Source organism: Indicator indicator, chromosome Z (assembly GCF_027791375.1).
Source record: "Indicator indicator isolate 239-I01 chromosome Z, UM_Iind_1.1, whole genome shotgun sequence".
Lineage (NCBI taxonomy): Eukaryota > Metazoa > Chordata > Aves > Piciformes > Indicatoridae > Indicator > Indicator indicator.
In genome coordinates this window covers 54,620,873-54,644,842 of record NC_072053.1, presented here as the reverse complement: position 1 = coordinate 54,644,842, position 23,970 = coordinate 54,620,873, and the positions used below count along the sequence as shown (strand labels likewise).

General features: G+C 39.7%; 1 protein-coding gene across 2 annotated transcripts in view; it reads right to left on the bottom strand.

The window, feature by feature from the left end:
* Window positions 1-11,431: 11,431 nt before the first annotated feature.
* DAPK1 (death associated protein kinase 1) overlaps window positions 11,432-23,970 on the bottom strand; it is a 92,460-nt gene continuing 79,921 nt past the window's right edge. For both annotated transcript variants that reach the window (XM_054398209.1, XM_054398208.1), the window contains 7 exons: window positions 23,569-23,791; window positions 21,004-21,192; window positions 19,064-19,261; window positions 16,681-16,819; window positions 15,208-15,328; window positions 13,567-13,755; window positions 11,432-12,664 (listed from right to left, as the gene is read on the bottom strand). In XM_054398209.1, the coding sequence (XP_054254184.1) occupies window positions 11,432-12,664; window positions 13,567-13,755; window positions 15,208-15,328; window positions 16,681-16,819; window positions 19,064-19,261; window positions 21,004-21,192; window positions 23,569-23,791 (2,292 nt within the window). The remainder of the gene's footprint in view (window positions 12,665-13,566; window positions 13,756-15,207; window positions 15,329-16,680; window positions 16,820-19,063; window positions 19,262-21,003; window positions 21,193-23,568; window positions 23,792-23,970) is intronic.

Here is a 23,970-nt window from a genome sequence, read left to right as displayed (position 1 = left end):
GTTTTTTCCTACAAAAGCTTAAAATACCTTAAAGTGCCGTGAAGAATCTACATAGGTTGTCTGGATGACTCCTCTGCTTAGCACTACACACGTTCTTTTGGATTTTTTTTTGGCCCTGTACTCGAACACTGAAGCCAGTTTTGGACAGTTTAAAGAAAACACCCTTAAGCACTTAGGGGTAAAAATAAGAAAAGGAGAAAAAGCAGTTTGTTCAAATACAATAGAAGAAATAACAATCCCAAAGTCTGGGAGAACTGCTTCCAGTGGGAAATCTCCTTGTGGCATTTTGCCCTTCTAACTTGTTTTTAACTTGCAGGAATTTTTTTCTTTTAATTTCCATTTCAGAAAATGAAGTTGATTTTCTAAGTCGATCAGATACTAGCCACTGTACTTTTTATTTTACCACTTGAAAGGTAAAAGTTGTACTTCTGTGCTTTGGAAGTGAGTGTGCTAAAGTTGTCCACACCTGAAGAAATGACAGCTCTCTTGCCTATCCTAAATGTCAGGTTTCCCCCACAGCATGGCCCACTCCTTCCTAGTTATTTATATTGATGAGTCCTCATATTTGCCTTACACATGAAGATGACAATAATTCACAGATTCCCAAGGCCCTGTTAAGTTAATGGGGGTTTCCATGCCTAGTAAATAAAAGACAAAACCTACAGGTAAATGGAATTACAAATAGCTTTCTCTGCTCCCTTTTATTACATATAGAGACTATTCAGAGACACAGAGACTTTGGAAGTTACACAAAGGGATACTTTATGTTATTTACATGCAACATGAACTTCCCAATCTGCAAATCTTCCCCATGAGCTAGACTCAATGCTAACAAGACTAGGGAGAGTCAGGAGGAGGCTGCATGACTGATAGGTCTGCAGCTGATGCTGTTACATGTGAACTACCCTCTTGCCAGCAAGCAGGGTCAAGAGGAGAGGTGCTGTAACTTCTTCAGTGCTAAAATGTAGACTGCTCAGAGAAAATCTCACCCTAATATATGGCTATTGTTTAGCCGCGATACTATCCAGACTCTGGTATCCAGCTTCAACACCTGGGAAACCCATCATCAAAAAGCAATACACTGATTGTTGGTTACCTCTGATCTGGCATGGAGACTGAGTTATCCTCTGCTCTGTGTTTTGGGGCAGTGTCTTCCTGGGAAGGTTGGTTCTGGAGTGTAGACCCTGCAGATGACCAGGGCTGTGTACCCGTTACAGCAACGCATTCCCTGCTGCTTTCAGTATAAGGAATGAATAGATTAAATGAACACAAAAGCAGGATCACAAGAGCACCCTGTAAATTAATCAGGATTTGTTAAAATACTAGGGAGAATGCTTTCTGATTCACTTACATTATCAACATGGTCTGTTGTTTTTTACTGTTTTCCTAGTCACTGTGATCTAGATTCAGACTCCAGTAATATTTAGTGTGCAAGAAAGGGAAGATTGAGCCTTGCTCTGTATCAGTACTTCAATTTTTAATTCAGTTTGGTCATTTATATTGGTTTAAGAAGCAGAATTTACAGCAGCTACTGCATTAGGATTTTTTTTCTTTTCTTTTTTTATGACTGAAAGAAAAGCAACAAGTCCAAGCACCAAAAGACTTAAAATGCCTGCTGGGTAAAATGAAAGGGATGAGAAGAGTCAGATGAGTTTTACTAGAAGTGTTTAATGACAAATAGTACCATATTTCTTCTTCATGTTCTGTGTCTTTGCATCCACATTTCCAGCTAGCCTCTCTCCTTCTAATGTTTGTTTTGCCATAGCATGAAAGCCCAGGCCCTATTGAGCTAGGGTGGTATGTCTTAGATCTGCATGTCTATGACACTGCTGTAGGACCACAGCATTGGCTCTAAAGAATTCAGCAAAAACAATGGTTGTATGATGAAGGCATGGACCTCCTGCAGCACTGAGACTTCAACCAGCTTTAGAAGCATTCCCTGTGCTAAGCCTCAGCTCAGCTGTTACAGGCAGGGCAGTACTATTATCTGCTTGTGCATTGCAGAGGGCTGAGTCATGGATGGACTCTGCAATTTCAGCAATGCCGCACAGGCAGAAGCACAGAAAAACTCAATTTTCCTTGCTTCAGTACTAACCTTTCCTTCATCATCATATGGACCAGAATTAGCTGTATTTAGAGAGAGCTTGAGGAGAGAAGGAAAGGGCTAGAATGTCACAATTCATTTGGTAACAGGACTAAAACAAATTGCAGTTCTTAAGTACTTCAGGGATGGCTGTGAGTCATGAGACTTCAGTCACACAGTGGTGCATTTGCCACACTGTCCTCTCCTCCACAGAAGAAAAGATGTAATTTGTGCTCAGGGCTGGCTTTCCAGGTTGAACATCTCTCAGCCTACAGGCTCTACCATCTCACATTCACCAGTATTTCCAGCTTTGGGACAGGTGCTGCTTCCCTGAAAGGGTGATAGAGGGTTGTTTTAGCTTACGGTGATCCTTTTAAGTGTCTTTTCTGCTATGGTCCACTGATATACTGACAGAGTTTTACCAGAAATTTTGGAAATGCTTTTAACTTAAACAAATATTGAAGTCAAATCTTTTCAGGGTTTGAAACCATTTATGAATGTGGTTTATCAATCAGCTCAGGCCAATTTGGACCAGCATTACTGCTGAAAAAAAGACGTTCTGGCCTTCCCTCTCCTGCTGCTGCTCTAAGCTATGGCAGCTAGCTCATCCGGCTGCAGACAAAGCCTTCAAAACAAAGTGATAGCTTCCTGCTGAGTCAGTGATCTGAGCTGTCTGAGCATACCAGGTACAACTGCAAGGCCAAAAGACTGCAAAGCAAGGGTTAATGAAGACAGGACTTCTCTCTTTTCAGTGCAACACTGTTTTGGATTTATTTAAATGAGAAGATGGACTGTCAAATCTTAAGCTGTTGAGACTACAGTGCTGATCTGAGATATGGCAGAACTTGGTTAAAGTCTCTTCTGTGTCAGGCTGAGCAGGGATTGAGACCAGCCACTATCAAATTCACCTATCCTTACAAATACAAATGCTCTGTTTATCCATTGTTATGAACTATTCTGGACACAAGGAAGAAAAAGAAAAAAAAGGAAGAAACACAGAAGTTGCTGCAACAGAGTATCTAACCCCCATTAGCTGTCCTAAGTGTAGTTCCAAACACATGCACCCTACACCTGCCAACTGCCCTGCAAATAAGACGTCAGCCTTGGACAGATTTGCTGGTGAGTTGTCAGCAGTCTCCTGACAAAAGTATGTGGAGTAAGACTTTGAACTGTGGCTATTGGGCAGAAAAGCACCTGCTCTTCTATCTGTGCCCCAAATCCAGTTACATTAGCTGCTGCACACTCAGTTTTGTTTACTGTTTTCCACAAACCTCTGCCATGATGCTTTTTCAGGAGCTGAACACATAAACCTGAACACAGTGCTTACTAAGCTGGCAGAATAGAACTCTCTCTTGCAATCACTTTAAGTGGGGTCTGCCAGAACTGCATGTACAGGGCTCTCCAGGAACACATACCAGAACATGGTTTGGCTTTAGATAGAGTGGTTAATCGTATTTCCTAGGTGCCTTGTTTACCAGCACTATGGATGAACCAGGGCCTCCGTCTCTCAAGACCTTGGCTGCATCACAGTGAGTAAAGCAGAGGATTTGTCACTGCCTTTTGCTGCCGTTTAAAACTGCCTCTGCTCCCCCCTACAGCAAACAAAGATGAATGCCATCAATAGGTTTGCTAGTCTGGCTATTTCAACACTTATTCATTTCCTTTTCCTCTAAAAGTTTTATGTACGCTGTTCCTTGGAGCTTGTGATTTCAGATGGACTTTAGGTAGCAGAGGTTAGGAGGAGCATATCTGGCTTCCCAGATTTGAAACTATCCTTGGAATTTGGTGCCTCAAATGTTAAAAGGAAGGACTACAGCTTTCTGTGAGATAGCAAAGCCAGGGAGCTTGTAAAATTGGTTCCTTGTGCAAGAACACCAACCTTTTTTGACCCTAGACTCTAATTTCAGTCCTTGGCATCTGAACACTGCACCTTCGATCAACAACTAGTACATAACACCCCCAATCATTTGGCAAGGTTTAGAAGCCACCGATTTCACACATTTCCTTATTTTTCACACTCCCATTCTACTTTCATCCCCAGCCCCCTCTCACATAATTAATAGAAATAGCCAGAGGTGACAGAGAACATTGAACAGATGTCTTACATAGCAGTCCCCATGTCTCCATGAGGGAGTACACAACAGTCCCTTGATTATGTCAGCTACTGCATCTCTACCTATCAGGAGTAAGACGGTGCCAAAGATGGGAACTGTGAGGACTCAATGAATTTGGCTCTACAGCTATGGCTGTAAATAATTTGTACTCTAACATCATTTGGACACCATCTCACATCAACAGTTGGACTGATTCAAACTCTAACAAGAGGAAGGACATCCTCACAATTAAGCATGTGTCAGATGAAAACTAAGAGGAAGAGGTAGTTTAATAACCCAGCACCACACCCTTCCTGATGGCCACAGAGCATGTCAAGGAATCACTGTTGTTGGCAGTACGAATGGAGGCCTTGTCTGGATTGCAGGAATATGCACCTACACAGTATGTATCCAGCTGGGATTTGCAGCTGTTGAGAAGTACCCTATGGTCCAGAGTAGAGAGCCTTCTGTTGGGGAAAGACTGGAAACATTTCTGCCAAGCAGAGGAGAGAGAAGTCAGACTCTTTCTTGGTGTGACATAGTGCTCTTGGACAATGTTTCCAATGAATAATTTTCTAGGTTTTAAAAAGACAAATGACTTGACTTGGCAGATTTTTTTTTTTCAATGGAAGTTGCAGAAAGAGAATTAAAACCAGCTTGTTGTTGCAGCTGAAATAACCTTACTTGCACCTGAACTTACAGCCTCTCAAAATCATCATTAGCACTGTTTGAACACTTTACTTTTTGAGGCTTACCTCAGCTGAATAAACATGTGGAGCTGTGGGCAGATAAGAGGAAATGCAGGCCCCTGAGTAGGACTGAGGTCAGGTCTGCAGGTAGTTCCTAAAAGCTACAGATAGAAATCCTGGCTTCAGCTTATGTGAAACGTGGCTCTGGGCCTGGTGGATAGTAGGAATAAGATTGCAGTGGCCTAAGTGGTCCTTGAAGATCTGATCACTGGTAGAAGCTTCACTCCTAGTGTGTATGCACAGCTCTACAGGACTCTAAATACCTGTTAGGGAGGGTTGTCTTCATTCATTTCCACTTACTGTGCAGAGGCATACGTAAGTCATGGACACAGCTGTGGTAGTCACTGTGTAGTCGCTATGCATAACAAGGAGGTGTGTCTCCAGATTGATAGTGGATTAAAGGAGATTCTTTTATCAGGTTTCAAAACTAATTCTTCTAATGATAGAAATAATTTGCATATTACTTCACTTACCAGCCAAAGTGACAGTGGGCAGCATCCTCTGTTAGTAGCTCACATAAGTAGAAAATTGCTGCCACAAGTTTTGTTTCTCTGCTGGGGAAAAGTTTGAGATTGCATAGAAACCACATCCTAAAATCCATGTGGACCAGAAACGGAGATGAGAAATACTTGCTGAAAACAAGTAGTTTCCTGTACTTTTATGGAATTTGGCTTCACTCTGGGAATGAAAAAGCAAAGTCCATTGAATGAGGCTGGAATGTTCCCCTTAATGCTTAATGCAGTTGTTTGGGGCTTTACAGGAATACACATGAATGTCAAACTTTAGTGTGGTGACATCCCTTTATGTTTACAAGACCTATTCCTGAGCTGACTGGTGGAATGTGAAAGATGTTTCAAGTCAATCACACCATAAGGAAAAGCATGACAGAGTGGCCTCCCTATTCAATGGATGTGATATTTTCTCTTTCCAGCTGACGTAGACAGGAATTTCAGAGAAACCATATCTATACTGCACATCTGAATTATGATGGAACATGGTTGGACTGTCACTAGAGAAAGCCCCTGGGACCATCCTGTTTATCTGGCCAATGATAGCAGCCAGCACATCCATCCACTTTAACCTGTGATGTTCCTCTGTGCAGCACTTGACTCATCTGGTGCTGCAGATGGCATGTCACATGCACTGCAGTGAGCAATTTAGAGCAGAAAGGCAAGCCTGGTAAGGGAATTGTGAAAGTACTGCACTAGCAGAGAAAGCTGGAAAGTTTAAATAACCGAGTATACCTTTATTGAAGAACACAAAAAACAAGCTGGAATGTCTCCCTGACACCTATGCTTTTCTTTGGTGGCTATGAGAGTTCCTATAGAGCTTTCCCAGCTTTGATTGTAGTAAGTAGGATAACTGTACAGTGCTGAGTCACAGCTGGGGAAGTGGCTTCTCCCATTGCACTTGCTGACCTTCTACTGAAATACATTTTCCCTGTTAAATAAAAACACTGGGCCTTGGAGAATGAATGCCAAGCAGGGAAGTCACTTGGTTTTATGTTCATTCTTTTACAGCTGTCCTGTACACCCAAACTGACACCAGGAGGCTATTTTCACAAGAAGGAAACAACAACCCCTTTGCAAAGCACTTCTCAGCCAGGTGGTATTACCTGGGATAAACAGGTCTGGAAATCATTCTCTTCCAGGTATCGCTTCTAGGCTCAGGGCCTTGATTCAGTTCTTGAAGCATACATGGAAATTCTGTTAATCCAACAGTTTAAACATTAATGTAGCTCTTTTCAGAACCTACATAAGCAGATGGGTGCTGCAGGTCATTGCCTTCAGCTTCCTCTGAAACCTTTTTCTGGCACTTGACTGCCAAGGTCTAACAGCTGCAAGCAATATTTCCTTCTGTGAGCAACCAAGGAAATTTAGCTCATCCTATCTCATGCTAATTTGGTTACAGTGACTCATCCCCTTTTACAATTTCCAGGATAATTGTTGCATTCTCCAGCTGCCAACACAATCCCCAGGGGTTTGTAGAATATTTTGATTCAAAGTGTTCTAGTTACAGAGGATGGTAGTTTAACTCTTAATGTATAACCAAATGAAAGAATCGAACCCCATCAAAGCCTGTAATGGGTGGAAATGCCTCCAAAATAATCTCTTTCCTGCTTCTTCTGCAGATACGTACCTTAGGAAAGTAGGACCTGCTTCTGTCCTTCAACTTATTGGATCTGACACCAGCTTTCATGTGCACTGATGCACTGCCTTCAGCACAAAATTCAAGATCTGTACCCTTCGTTTTCCACAGTAATAAAGGCTTTGGCTTAGCACTAGTTGATTGCATTCAGCAGAATGCAATCTGCAATTTTTTTTCACGTTTGCAAACACTAGAAAGAAAAAAGAAGAAAAAAAGAAAACAACCAAACAAACAAGCAAAAAAACAAAGAAAAGATACCAGTGTTACCAAGTTGCAGTGCTTTGCAGGTAAATAGAGTAACAGCAAGATTTGCTGACATTATCCCTGTGTTCCCAGCAGATGACCCTTCTCTGCTTTAAACGTTTTGGCTTGTAGGCAGTCCTGTTAAGGGGGGTGCAGGTGGACCAGTTAATGCCTACAGGCAAATAGTCTGTAATGATCAAAGTATATTTCTTTTTGGCCAAACAGCAGGTTTTGCAATCCAAGGGGAAGCTCACAAAGTGAGGCACAGTTACTCGAGAATCATACACACAACACGATCTTTTAGCAACATCAGCAGTCTAACTCCCCTGATGCAAAATCCCTCCTTTCTCTCCTGTGTTTCCCTGACAACAGTTTTGAAAAGCACAACTTTGTCCTCCTTTCCCTGTCCACCACACGCTGGAGTCTCACTTACGCATGCAGATTCCACCTCCTTTGTCTGGTAACCCCTCCACCCCAAGCTCAACTACTGAGATGCAGAAGCTTCCTGACTATACTTACAAGACATAAGGCCCAAAGCTTCCTGTGGTCAGTTACACTCAGCTGTGACAGTGCCCAAATCTGTAGGGAATACGCCTCATGGAGCTATACTCTTTGGATCCTGTGCAGATATATGACTGTGCATATTCATGAACATGGACACTGAACCACTAGAAATTCCTCAACTATTGCAGCAGGTGCTATGGTGTTTCAGCAGGAAGTATGGCTCAGGTCATTAACATCTGTTTGCCACCAAGCCCAGGTAAGTAAGATGCAGCATGCCTAAGCATTTAGTTCTGTTTAAGACCCCTTATCAACTTGCACAGAATTCCCCCTAGTCTTCATATCTACCTAGGACATGTGAGTCCAGATTAATTTAGCAGGTGTCCTAGGCTTAGTGAAAGCAGCACTCTGAGTTTGGGCAAGACAGTCCAGGTTTGCCCTATCTCAGGGAAGGGCTATAATTTTTAAGATACATCCAACTGACTTAGCAAAATGGTTGCATTCTGAAGAATGATCTTTAAATGCATGAACTTTTTAAAACTTGGACTTCACCCAAGGTAGTCTGGCTGGTGCAAAAACACTAGGTCCTTTCGGTTAATGCAAAGTTGAAACAGGTCCACCAAGCTCCTTATTAAGCATCTCATTTTCTTCCTTCTACCTGTCCATTACCTTGCCTTGAAGTCAAAGACTGAAAAGATATGGGAGTGAATCTCTGGTCCAGTTTAATGTCACCTGCTGGGCTGAATTTAAAAAACTAAAATTCAAAGAGACATACATTTTAATATTGTTCATACTGCTTTCAGGCCACCTTCAAAGAAGATACACATCATTGTTCCATCTTCTCTGACCTCGAGGTTTCAGCCAACAGCACGCTTCATTTACTCTGTTGGAGTTACAAATGGTGCATTACTCCTATATTTCACTGGCAATGCTGCAACACAGCATCTTTGGAATACAAAGGTCGAAAAGCATTAACAAGTAGCGTCTTCTTGGAATGGAAAACACAGCAAGCACGAGTTTAGGACCTGGAACTGGCTCCAGCACAGCCAGCTCTGACAGCTTCACTATTGCTTGCTAGAAACCTGACCTGCTCTGGCTCTTTTCTAACCCTGTTGGCTCTCTCAGTCTCTTTTGATACTTGGGTGTTGCTAAACCCCTGTAATTTCATAACTCTTACTCAATCATTTGAATCACGAGGATCCTAAAATCTGTGACTGTCTGCAGTTTACATCCTCTTAAGGCAAGAAGAAACTTACATACCCACCTCCACCCAAGGTCACATCTTCATGCTCTTCTTGTCCCGCTCTGAAAATCATTTGCATGTAGCTGCTGGACTTTTGCAGTTCTTGAAACTCACCAGTCAAGTCAGTGGCAAAACTCCCACAGGAAGTCAGACTAGTAAAGCCCAATACAAACAGCAATATGAAGCACTTTCCTATCCTATGCACACTGTTACATGACAGGGAGAAAAGACTTTTACTGGGAGCACCAAAATGCTCCCTCCTTCTTCTGAAAATGTCTTCAGAATTTCAGTCCAGATATCAGTAACATACATTTCTAAACTGCAAGATCATCAGGAATGCATCTTGGCCCTGAGAAACTGATGCAATTTCAATAGTTTGTCTGTTTTATGGATTTTGAACCTGGGGGCTAATCTGCTTTATCCTCAAAACGGTGTTTCAGAAGCTCTGCTCTGAAGCTACAAAGAAAGGCAAGTAAGAGAGTGTCCTAGTGGTCAGTAACAAGCTTCACTTACTTCATTGGCAGAAACTGTGATTAGCATGTTCCTTGCACAAGTCACACATAACTTACACTTATGGCTGAATTTTGTTAATCTTGTAAAGATTTGCATTTTTTGAGTGAATCAGGCAGGATCGGTGAATTTCCTAGAAACTGTGGGATGAAGCTCTGCTTCTAGTTGTATTCATGGAAGAAAACAGGAAATCAGTATTAGTGAAGCAATTGAAGGGATACCCACTTTTATTACTTTGCTAACCTTTTTTTGGCAGAATTGTCGTTTTAGGACATTTTTTTTCAGTGGCACATGATTTATAGGAAAGCCATCCAAAGCTGCATGAAGACTGTGACTCACTTTCCTGCACCTATTACCATGAAAATTGTAAATGATGCAATAGGCTGTGACTACCATTCATAGATTCATCATAGTATCCGTTAAATAGTACGTACTCCCAGGACTGCATTTTACAGTACATGGAAGGAGAAAACAGTCAGAAACATCCCTCTGCTGCAGAGAGACTACCACTGCAGTAAACAAATATATAAAAGATTCCTCTAGCATACTGAGAAATCCCCCTAAGTGATACAGGAGACTCCCAGAACTTCAGAAGATAGGCACTGCCTCTCCAGGATTGTGACTGAAAGGAAAAAAAGTTTCGGTCCCTTTCAGCTACAGAATATGAACAACAAGGATGCAACAAGCAACAGTTTTATTTGTAAAAAAATCCTTTAAAATTTTACTACATTGTAAGATCAAGGAAAAAAATAGTATTAATATATGTACATACAATATATATAAACACACATCGCACCATGAAAATTACATGCTTTTTAGAACAGAGAAAGGGTCGTATTCCCTCATAGCAGTTTCAAAATTATCACTGCAAGAAACCTTGCTTCCTTTTTTTTTGTTTTGTTTTGTTTATCCCCATCAAAGTTTTCAAGTACAGGAAGTAAGTAATGCAGGATCTAATAGTAGAAAACCTTTGTTATACACAAATTACAACTGACAGCTATACAATATCATTCTGCGGTATCCAACATTTGTGTTTTTTGAGCTCTATAATGATATGAACATTTACCTGAGGTGCATGGAAGTAACGAAGCATGATAATTGGCAAGTTCAAGAGATCTTCATGTTATGATTTGCCTGTAAATGAAGTTGATTAGCTATCACATTTCTATATCTGTAGTACTGGCACAAGAATGCTCTGTGTGAGTCATCACCAATGTCTTAGAAGTGCAGGAAAAATTAAAAGGCAAGCACCACTTGCAGTAAGCATGCAGACAATTTAAGTGAAACAGAGGTAGCATGTTCTTGTAACTCCAGTAGGGTCATCCAAATCAACTGCACCCTCCCTTCTGCAAAAGGCACTCTCTTTTTCAGCTATAAACAATGTGATTTAAATTCAGTCAGACTGACCACAAATGGCGGATTTCTCTCCATACAAATATAAAAAAAATGTTAAGCAGAGACGATGAAAAGAAGTAAAACAAGTGTAAGAAATACACATTTCAGGTAATATGTGCTATTCTCCTCCCCCTACCTTTTGTGGGGAGAATTATAGTATTTTATAAAACAGCTGCAGTACATAATCCAAAAGTTAAGACTTTCCAGTTAAAATGGCAGTATTAAGCAGCACATTACGTATCAGGAATAATTCAAAACCACCAGAAGTACACCAGCCTTTTTAATTGATAAAAGAGTAACCACTCACAGTTAGAAGTAGGAAATTTATGCACAAAAAAGGTGGTGCTGGAGAAGGATAAGGATCCTTTGATGTAAAACCTCCTAAATAAAAACGCACAGACAGCCTTGTACTGCATCTTTTATCCTTTCTGCAGTTTGAAAAGATGTCCATGCAAAACACCTGCCCTCACCGTGACACTACAGAGCTAATTGAGTTGTAAGATGTGCCACTGTTGCAACTCGAAGCATAAGCTTCTTGACCATTAGCATCTAAATTTATTTTGAATACAGAAGATGCCTTCAGTAAAAAGTCTGCTGCATCCCTGCGACCTAATTCCCTCAGCTTAGACATCAAAATACCTACAGTGCTCTCAGGAGCAGTACTCCACTCCTGCAGAAGGGCATGAACTGGGCTTGAGGGAAAGTCATTTTGTGTTCCGTTATTCGTATTGTACTTTGCAACAAGATCAGGGAGGCCCAGGTTCATGGCCAGAAGGCACCAATCCTTGCCCATAGGATCAGGTGGATCCAAAAGTCGACTTAGTTTTCTCCTGGTAAGTAGATTCAGATCAGAAACATGAATATCCATTCCTAGGCTTCCCTGGGAGTAGACATCAAGACATCCAAAACACAGTATACTGCTAAAGCTCTCTTTATATCCCCCCATAGTGTTAGTCAGTGATGTCTCCTTTTGGCTCTGTGCACGGAAAAAGTCTCTAGGCTGGTACACCATTATTGGTTCATGATGTTCCCTCAGCTGCTGAGGACTAAGGTAGTATTTTCCTGTCAGAAGGCCCGGTAAGGTTGTGGCCATTAAGTTATCAATGGTGCTGCATATAGAATCCAGAAGTAAACAGCACTTGATCTTCTCTGTTTCCAGTCCCCTAACTTGAACCTCTATACCCTGACCATGGTTAACCAGCAGCACTAAAAGCTCAGCTCCACGATTCATAATCTTTGATCCATTTACCCACAGACGTATATCAGCATCTCCCTCTGAGCTTTGCTGATGAACCCACCTACAGAGATTCACCTGAACTTTATGAAAAATTCCACAAGGAAATGGAGTAAGATGTTCCACAGGAACGATTCTAATACCACCATAAATCATCACCTCATCCTCCTCATCTGTCCAAGACCTGTGGAGACTGTCAGTCTTTATGAGAGCAGGAATATCTACCATTGTTCCACTGCTAAGATCCCTTGCACAAATATCCATGGCATCCAAAATCTGTATCAGTTCTTCCACATCACTATCTGTCACCAGACGCTGGATGTCCTCTATGGTGTACCGACCTCGATAGTGGTGGAGGGCTTTTGGGTTCTCCACTGACAGGATTTTTCCAAGGACATTCGAACAGAGCCAGCGAGGATCCAGAAGCACAACATCCTGGACAGTTTCACTTTGCATAATGTTAATCTGTTTATAAATACAAAAGTTACTATTTACATCTTGTGAAGTACAACTTGATATCCCACGTTCTCTCCTTCCTGACTTACTGACTCAGTGATTTAATTAACACTGCTGACAGAAGACACACAAACAATGCGTTTTAATTTCTTTCAAGTATTCATAAGAACAGATCTTGCTGATTTCCACTAGTAACAAAGGCAGTGGTCTCAGCAGCTGTAAAGTCCAGCCACACCCTGCAAAGATGTTACCCTGCAATTCAGTTTCTAATGGAAACACTCTCATACACACTGAACACATTTGGCACTACTTCATTTATCATCATACTTACTCTTTCTGGGTATTTCATATTCTTACAACTATAGCAATAAACTGTAATTCTTCCTGTCTTAAAGAAATAACATTGAATGAAATAGGAGCCATGAGACAGTAATTATAAAAATAATTATTAACCAGTCTCTGTTTCTTACAGTATCTCAAGAGGGAGGAGAAAAAAAGCCTCTGGATATTTCACAGAATGACTATGGTTGGAAAAAACCTTTCAAGGCCATCAAGTCCAACCATTATTCACCAGGGCCACTACTATACCATATCCTTGAACAGCATATCTAGATAGATTTCAAATACATCCAGGGATGGTAATTCAACCACTCCCCTAGGCAGCCTTTTTCAGTGCTTGATAACCCTTTCAGTATAGCAGTCTTTGCTAATGTCTAAGCTAGCCCTCCCCCACGCCATTTCCTCTTGTCCTATTAGTTGCGACTTGTGAGAAGAGACCAACCTTCCATGGTTGTAGGGAGCAATAACATCTCACTTCCTTTTCTCCAGACTACTTAAGTCTTCTTAAGCAGTATTCCACCAGAGCAGTTACCTTGATAATAAATAGATACAATCTAGATAAAACCACTTACTTCTCCTATGCTGTGCAACTGCTGTGCAATGTGCCGTAGCTCATCTTCACTTGCTAGGGGATTAAGCTGTTCCTGTACATCATACACAAACTGCTGCAAGGACATCAGCTGGTTGGGGCCATTCATTTTTCTCCATGAAGGCAGCGTGTAGATTATTTTTTCACACAGATGAGTCATAGGTGGGCAAGTCTTAAAAAAGGAAGGAAAACATCCATTTATAATTCTGCTGTGCAGAGAATAAGAGGTGTTTGTTTTTTTTTTTTAATGGACTTTACGATGTCTAATGAGTCTATGATGTATATTCACATCTAAAGAGTTCTCCTTGTGATGGAGCTTTAATTTTCTATCTGGCAATTCACTTGCCATAAATGTACCTTTTCTTAATAAAGTGAATTCCAGCAACAACTTTGACATTGAAATAAGCAAAATTGCCAAATATCACAGTGATTACAAAGGTAATTCTGATGTGTGGAACAAAATTTACGTAGTCCTGCCTTGTCAAATGTGCAGACCACCTGAAACAGCAACTTCAAAATGTATCAATTGCCATCGTGTAACTCAAAGTTAATCTTTATTTCAGAAACTGTCAATATTTAATTCAAATTTGCAATCATCAGCATCTGTACAAGACCAGTTCAATTCAACAGGTAAGCCAGCAGGCTACCAGGCAAGAAGTAAAGATGGCAGTTTCATCTCTTGGTTCTCTTGGACATCACTGATGCCTTCATCCTATAGACTCAAGCTACAGAACACCTTTCTTACACAGCAAAGCCCTCCAGATTTCCAGCTATTGACCACTGCCAAAATAAAGCTTTGTCAGAGAAGAAAAGCTTATTAAGTCAAGAGATCATCTGGAATGCAAAATAGGCTGAAATTTTGCATAAACATAAACATTTTCGTTCATCTACAGAATGAATTAAGTAATATGTTCCCTTTGAATTAATTTGAAAAAAAAAACCCTAATGGAAGTAGCTGCAGAAAGTCTTGTTGGTGTGCCACACAAGTAAGAAGGCAAGTATGAAGAAACTGAAATCTCTTTAATACAGGCTATGTGCAACTTGACTGGTCACCCTCAATACGGAAGTCTCAAATCATGCCTATTACACCTTTAGTGTCATGTACACATACCTAAACAACTCCAAGTATGTATTTTTCAGAAAAAAGTGTGGTAAAAGGTTAATACATATTCAGTCCACATCTATACTAGGAATTGTCTTTCTAGCAGTTGATGTTCTGCTCTGTTTTTTTTTTTTTTATGATAAACCCGTTTGCTTGAAAAATGTTCTTTCTCTGTCATAGTGATAGAAAAAAAAATATTGAAAACAAAAAGAGAAGGGCCAACACTGGAATCCATTCTGTCAACTGAAAATACGAAACTGTAACACTGAACTACAAGTCCCAAATAACTTCCTTTCAAGAGAGATCATTGGTGGCCTGTACAAAACACCTACAATTTTGAAAACTGAATCTTTGATGTCAGGGGATTGTTTGTCGCCAGGTCTTTCACACATGCTGCTATGAAATTTGAACAGCATTCATTTCTTTAAATTTCAAAATTCAAGTACTAAATTTACAGGTAACTTTTACTCAAGATTTTTCACATTTTGGCTGGTCCAACCCAGACCATTAGACGTTACTTACAGAAATTATCTGGCTTCTTATTTCCTGCAAGTGATTTCGGAGAAGCTTCATATCTTTAGACCCAGATGCTCCAGCATCCAAGACAAACAACTTGTCTGAAATGTGCAGATCATTTCCAAATCTAAATGAGAAAAAGCAAGCAATTATTTACTTTGTCCCAAATATGGTTTTATTTCTTAATCTAGTTATACTTATCTAGTTATTATTATATATTGTTATCTATATTGTTATCTAGTCTTGCATTACACGAGAGTTATTTCTTCTTCAATGCATGATGAAAAAGTTCAAGTATGGATTATGATAAGGTATTCTGTAAGTACAGACAGTACAGCTGCTCCCTAATTTTCTTGAAAATAAAGAGAGATATTAAGAGAAAATGGTTGTACTTCTTAAGGAAGAGGGCTGAAGGCAGGTAAGAAAATTACAACTCCATCACAATACTCGTAATGAGAAAATCAAACATTTTACTAGAGAAGAGATGGAACGAATTTTTTCTTTTTAAGGTCTTAATATTTGTTGTTTTCTTTCTTCACATTTTACATAGTTGTCATTCCTATTGACACCAGCTTTCTTTCTCAATTCCTTTTGACTTTTCAACCACACATACTTCGATTTGCATTTAAAAGGCTTCCAACATGAAAGAGTACATACAGGTAGTATCTGTTGATTTATTTCAGCTGATTAAGATATTGCCTTACTGATATTGTGCTGGAATTCCTACATCTGTTTCTTGTACAGTCTAGACAGGTGTCTGTGCTCACAGGTATGGATGTGCCTGTGTTACCATGTTGTTACCATTTACATCCTCACTGTGAGTATAAATTATTTTTACTTTATACAATAGTATGTTTGTGAAAAATCCCCTATTTCCATCTACAATTAGCATGCCCCTCAAACATCTGCTGAATTTTTCCCTAACTCCTTGGGTACCAGCTTCTTGGATGACCTTGTCACCTCTGCAACTCTGTCATGTCCAGCTCTTCCCAAACTGTGTAGAAAGAGTACCTCCAGGCCATTTTAAAGTCTTTTCCTGACCCATCCTAAAGCAATTCAGAGCAAAGGGTGGCTCTCCTGTAAAGCTTCCTCTTTTGCAACCCGAGTTTGTAGCTGGGAACTGCCCATTGCTCTGAGCACTGAACTGCCCATGCAAAACCTGAGCACCCGGATGTCAGACAGATAGCTGATATGGGCCTTAGGATGTATCTGACTGTTTACAGGGTGAGACTTTCTATGTCTTAACTAATTTTTGCACCACTTGACTCATTTTAGCTCATTTGAGGCAACTCACTCACTGATCATTGGCAAATATTTCAAGTTTTGCACCATGTAAGCTCCCCAAATATACTCAAAATATCATAACGCTGTAAAACTTAAGCCGCATAAAAACCCTTAACACGTTTCTGTGTATTGAAGTACTTTTTCTTTCTACAATGACATGTTTAGACGCTACATAGACACACACACACCACCTACCTGTTCCTGATTTCTTTCAACAAGGACATATCTTTGTCATACCAAAACTCTCCTCCAACAGGACGAGGAAGATTCACTATGTCAGCATGAGTGGCGACCAAAACAACACGCAGGGGACTCTTGAGCTTTCCACCAAATGCTAGGAGACAAGCAGAGCATTCCCTCACTACGAGACACACCTATGGAGATGGCTCTTACTGAGCTACGACAGTAGTGATGTGTTTTACGTTCTTTATGCCCATCGCTCTTTTTGTGGGTTTACCAACTCTAAGCATAGCTATAGTATTCCTACACACCACTGGTGCTTTGAACGTTATTTGCTCATAGAATTATCTATGTAGTGTGCAATTTGAACAGCTAGACTCTTTGAATAACATCAGATGCCTTTATAATACCATGTTTTCTTCATGGTTTTAACAAAAAAACCCCAAACCAGTAACACTAATGATATGTCTATTAACTACAAATTATGACAGTAGAAGGAAAAATAATTAAAAATAACAGCTTCTTGAAAGGATTTCCCGTAAACTTTGGATGGTCCTTAATACTACAGGTGCAGATTAGAGGATTATAGATAGAACACAAAATGTCTACCACATTCATACATTGGTATGAATGCTATTTTGCAGTACTTACACAATGACTTCTCACTTAAGTGAGAATTAAGTAGGAAAGCCTGGCAGAAACCATGAAAAAGAATGAGAAAGAAAGATACAAATGGCATGAATGCAGTGACAGTATGGAACACGAGTTTTCAATCTTTTCTCAAACTATCATCCAGAAAAGTGATGACATCATTAGACTATTTTTTAAGAAAGGTAGCATATGCAATCCTGCTGTTCTACTCAAAAAAACTTCACATGGGAGAAATACACTTAAATCACTACTCAGTGTTTTCATTACCTTAGAGTTGCAGAATTTTGATTCTTTCATATAAAACCACATTTTTTTCCAAGTCTTTGCATAGCACATCAAAGTCAGTATTTTGTAAAGTTATTTTTTACTTGGCAGTTGAAGGACTCACTCAAAATAACATGAAAGTACTTCCAAAAATGTAAGTTTTCTGACAACATCAGCTATTACATATTGTCTGAGAGTTCTGTTATTTTAACAAAAATGCATGGGAACCCAAATTGAGATAACCAGTGTAAACACTGACGTAAATCGAGTATCTAAATAATAGTGGTAACTAGATCAGCAAGAAGTAATTAACTTGAATTCCAGCTTGGTCCAAACAAGAAGTAAGTTTCCTCAGCAGACTGAGGAGCTGTGAAAGGCTTCCAGCAATTGCAAATTAACTGTACTGTCAGCTTTGACACTTTTCTGCAAACTTCTGAGCTTTTACTTCCAGACGTAATTTCATGTTGGTTAGATCCAAATGCTCATGCACTGTGATTTAATCTAAAATGGAAAATGAACAACATGCAGATGCCTGAACTGAAAAACGAAGGTCTGCCTTTGCTCATCGTTATTATTATCAAGCAGAACACAAAAAAAGAGGGGAAATACTCTTTGCACTGTGTAAGTATGTGATCTGCTTGTATATTGAGTCCCTAGCAGTGTTATTAATGTCTGAACAATTTATATCCACTGGCTGGAATAACTCTTCAGTTCATATAACCAAGACACATGTCAGAGCTTGGTTGAAGCTGTCACACTCTGCAGACCAATGCTCAGGTATACACATGCTATATATAACTAGACCTACAAACTTTCTTATTTTCTAAATTTTAAAAAGTTGCTTAACTTGGGTAACTTTCAGGTTGTTAGAAAGCTTAAATATAGAACAGTAAAACTATTTAAAACCTGTCCAAACTCTAGGAATACCTGGAATGGAATTTCCTAGAGTTACTGGTATCTGGATGTCCTGATGCACCAGAAGGTTAATTTATTTAAGTCCAAATACAACTCTAGCTAAACACGTTAAAGTTGCAGCTGCTACTTTACAATGTTCTGTCCTATTCTCACTGACAAGACTAATTTGTGCTGCAAATACTGTTAATTTGTACTGGATAAAAGCAGCATTCATGCAGTATCTCTAAAACTGCTTTTAAGTGGTTCCAACCCTTTGAAACACTTTTCCATACAGCTTATCTGACACAGAACTTTACCTGCCATTTATGGAAGTAAATCCCAGTACCACAGGCTGCACTGTACCTCAGGGCCCTTTTTAGTTGGACTGTGTGGGGTGTACAAGTCTTCAGGCTTGCTCCACAGATAAAATTCCCTTTCTCTAAGAAACCTTATGTAAAGTTTGTTTGAATACATGGGGATGAAGACACATAACAACACTCAACAGGGAAGATGCACAAAATTACAGAGAAACACAAGAAGCTTCACCTCACAGTCCCCTAAAATTTCATTAGTGGGCAGATGAACATACCTATTGGCTCCTCAACTGGGACTAACGATTTCAGGAAACTGAGCCAAAAGGTCACTTGGTTTAACTGGATTTCATAAGGCTCCTCAAGACTAAAAAGCACTATGTGAATTGCAGTGGTATCATTTGCAGCAAAATAATCATAAGAGCAGAAATATACAGGATTCCCAGAGAATTCCCAGATGCTGAAATCACCAATGCCTGAAAAGGAGACAAACAGATAAAGAGATCACATCTTTTAGCCATGGAAAGGTGAACAAAAAAGTTAATCTGACTTAAACATTCACACAGATAAACCATACATATGCATGTGAAATATCATGAACAAAAGAAACTGGTTTCAGACAGTCTCAGACGCTTAGAGGGTGGATCCTCACAATCTGCTCCTCTCTCATATTCACTTCTCTAGGATATTCAGCTGCACACCACATAGAAGCATCTGTGCGTCAAATGCATGCAAATTTATATAGTAAACTGGCCTTTGTCTTGCACAACAGCAACTCCCATAAAAAACAAGAAAAATTACTTCCATTCCTTTCCTGTTTACCTCAAAATACTCAGTATTTTTATTAATTTTTAATTCTTAACATACCACCACTGATATTAAAACAAGCTAAAGAACATTTGCAAAGAAGCCACTTTAGTTTACAGAATTGTAGTAGTCACAACATGTTACTAAGTCAGGACTGAAGAATCACCATGTTAAGGATCCCCACAGCACTGTACTTCTTTTTGCTGCCTTCTTTAGCTTCAGGTGGGACAAGTATAAGTGTGCTGTGCTATATGGTGCTTCCTAGATGCATCATCTGATTAGTGTGAACTCTGCTGCACTTGTACTACCTCTATGCAAATAAACCTGAATCAAGATGCATCTCAAACTTCTAGAATAAAAGAAGCCTGAAACCTCAAATCTGTTATGACTACAGCTATTCAGAGTTCATCCATGTGCACACTTTCATTCTACATCAAGACAGAAAAGGGAAAGAAAAGAAACCCCTTCTGACAGTCTGTTGCACAACTCTGTTTCACTGTAGAATTTGACTTGGTTTCAAATTACATTGAAAGAGGAATTAGCCTGGACAAAGAACAAGCTTTAGCTACATGGTAAATTCATAAACATCTAGGACAACATTTTGCCACTGCATGTGTTAGTGTGCATACACTGCATTCATAAACTGGCTTCTCATGCCAAAATAAAATCTTGATTAATCCTAATGGCCTCAATATTCCAGCTGCTAAGGTATGTGAAACATGTTATGAAGAATCGATCCTACTGGGAGAGATCTTACCACTTATATGATGATTAATATAAGTAGTGGTATATATGCACCATTTGCATGGCCTGCACAGCCAACAGGCATATATGTACTTAATGTCAAATTCTCTGACTGATGACCCCTTTTACTGCTAACTGGTTTCAATCACAAAGCAGTTAGCTTCCTTTCAAAAAAAAAAAAAAAAAGAAAAAGAAAACTGAAGCTCCAATCACTATCTTTAGTGAGCTCACCAGACATGCTCCAGCCCTTTCACAGGGTAAGAATGGTAGGTCTTTCATACAGCTGGAATCCACTTACATGGTGAAGACACTTGGGTCTATGGGGTCAGATTAAATCTGGTAAAATCCCCAAAGGGTTTGCCAACCCACTCCTATTGCCTCAAACCCCTCCTCCTTCCTCCTGCCCCACTTACTCACCTCAAAATCATTTCTGCGTGATAGTGTAAGGATCTGACATAAGTGATCACTATGTGTATTACAGGTACAAAACTTCATGCAGATACATTTTCTGTTTAAACAAACCAAACCCCACCAGCGCTGGATTCTCAACCACAGGCACTACAATACCAAGTCAGATTAATTTTTTCCATCTTTATGTTTAAAACCAAGCAACACAGCATTAACCATCCTGCAGCATTAAGGTGCTTGAACTCAGGGCTCTGCTTACCGTGCAAGCAGGCATTTTGAATCTCAATGGCCTTGGTGGACTGGTCATCAGCTGAGAAATGAGAGTGGTGAGCAGGTGAAACGAAAGCTTCTAACACCCCTTTGGTCAGGCCTGGCTCAAACATCATACTACGGCTTCTCACACTGACATTCTCACAACCAGGATAAAGATTCGTAATGCTTACTGAAACTGGGTCAGGGAGAAGAAAACGAGATTACAAATCATGTGAAAATCATAATGAGATCACTTCAAAGTAAGTATGAGAGACATAAAAGTTCATTAAAAAACCAAAATGCTCTTCAGAGAAATGATTACCAAGCTGTGAACATACACTACTACATCCATTTTCTGAACAATGAAAAGGAAAATATTAGAATGATCCTACAGAGCACTTACTGCTCTTTAGCATATACTGCTGAATGGGAAACACTGAAAAAAACCACTAAATTATTTGGGAATTAAAGGTTTCAATAGTTAAAGATCTTCTCTGTTCTAAAGAAATACTTGTTTTGCCTTTTTTTCTTCCTCACTAAGGGCTGCAGTATCATTGCATGGTCTATTTTCATTGGCATGGAAATAGCATGTATTCATATAGTTGATTCCTGTACATAAGTAAAGAGGAAAATATCACTGTGTAACAACTGTTTGCTCTGAAGTGAGGAAGAAAAGCAGGCCCTTAACCAGGATTATTTTACCAATAAGGAATTTATTTAGTTCATGCTGAACTCAGATTCCTGAAGAGTAAGTGAGAAATCAAATGGCTTTGTAATTCACCTGCACCATCTAGTGGACAAAGTTTACATTAATATATAAAGAACTAGTTGTCAGCTGTAAACTATTTACTTTGATGTCTGATATTCTAAGTATAATACTTAAGTCTTTAGGCTCCTGTAAATAAACAAATGGTGAATTCACCATGAGTATTTTTTAGACAATGTAAACAAACCAAAGTGCATGATCAAGTATAGACCAAACTGTGCTGGTTAAATGTTTTATCTGCTTGTCACTCAGCCTGTAATGTTACTTATGTATTACATAATGATTCGCACCCCAAAAGAACATTTACTGAAATATGCAAACCCCAAAACTCCAAATATTGAAATACCAATATAGAAGATTTACTTGCACAGATCTGTGCAGTTTTTGAGTGTGCACAGCACTGCAGAACTTCTTATCTTTATATACAGGTAAGCTATTTTTAAGTGCATTCTTTAAATTCACCATTATTGCTATAATGATTTGTCATTGTGACTAGCAGCCTTGCCAGATTTTATGATGGTGTGAGCACATAACACCTGTCCTCTGGTTCTTGTACCAATCAACATTAAAAAAAAAGTCTATCTTCAGTCAAAATTTTCCTGCATTGCCTCCAGGAATTCATATTCCTTGGGTGACTTACTTCACCTTGTATGACACAATAAATTAAAATAAAGAACTTCTGGTTGATTTGTTTAATCAGTTCTTTTATTCTGTTGTCAGAGATGTGAGTTTGTTGTGGTAAATAAACAGCATATGCACTAACAATATGTGTGCCAGATGCCTTGTCTTGAAAAGCTTCCTTAGGTGACCAGAGAGAAAGTAAAGATGAAATCTACTGCTGTCACTGTTTTAACTTACTTAACAATGATTACTGAAACCTAAACCTGCAAGCATTATTTTCTAAAAAAATGGCAAACATGTCCTCACCTAAAACTTTACTAAGACCATGTCTAAAACATCAGTCTAAAGCGGAGTTCCTCGAAGTGCTTGCATGGCCTCTCACTGTTAGAAAAGAGACCTAGTCAAAATAGTCCATTTCTCTTTCCAGTGTCCTTCTGCCACTACAGTGAGTTATTCCAAAGCTGGGCACGTGCTCCAGTGTAAACCTAGCCTGTTCTTCCACACTCTGCAACTCTTCCCACTTCACAAGGGCCAACTGGTGCTACATGGGCAAAACATCTCTAGTATCTGCACACACTTACTTCAGAAATGTCTTTCTGCTTTAGAAATCCTGTATTTCCACCTTGTTTGGAGACAACTTTAGAGACCTTTAACTGGGCTAATCCACTCCTGTACTTTACAGAAAAGCACTCCAAGGCATCAGAGGCAGTTGCGATTCCTGTTATTATTTAAAGATCATGTAAAGATGCAGCAAAAGTTTCAATTTTGCATGGAGTTTACTGAAGCTACTCAAACACCAAGGCTGACAAAACATCATCTCCTAACCCATGATGGTGGAATTTGGTTATGACACTTGTGTTCGCAGCCCAGGATTTTTTTGTGTGAAATAAACACCAATGTTCTCAAGTCCTGTCTTCCAGTCTCCAGGTTCACTTATGCAGCATGTGAATAAAGAAAACCTTAATTACGCTTTCATCCTCCACACCTGCAGTTCCTCTTTGCTCTTTCTTTAGATATAAGCATGTGTAAATAGAAGTCCATACCCTCTTCTGCTTTGCTTTACTTTTTTTTACATGGTAAGCCTGTCTTGTCTTTCACAGTGTAGCCAACAACTCTTCTTTAGGAGCTACACAGACTAAGAGGAAAATGTTTTCTTGCTCAAACGTTACAGCTTCGAAGCCATACCTGAAGGTTTGGAAGACAAAGGAGATGGAGGGAATCTAGTTGAATTTGTGGAGGAAAGCCTAGGCCTACGTCTTCGGAAAAAACTTCGTATCAGGCCGCACTTGAGAGACTCCACAAGGGTTGTTTTCCCAGCACCAGAGTGTCCAAACAGCTTCAGTTTGATCCGAGGCTGTGGATTCTGTGTGTGCCGCAGTTGCTGGATAAAAAGCCCACGGTGAGTATCCTAAAATTCAACACAAAGAAGAAATCAGAACTTGTGGCAGGGAACTTCTACCTCCCAGCAAAGCTCAAAATAGAAATGCTTTCTTGCCAATCTTCTCCAACTGCTTTACCATGCAAGTCATCAGTTACTGGCAGAGGGAGAGACAGGTAGACAAGACACAGCAGACTGCTTGCTCTGAA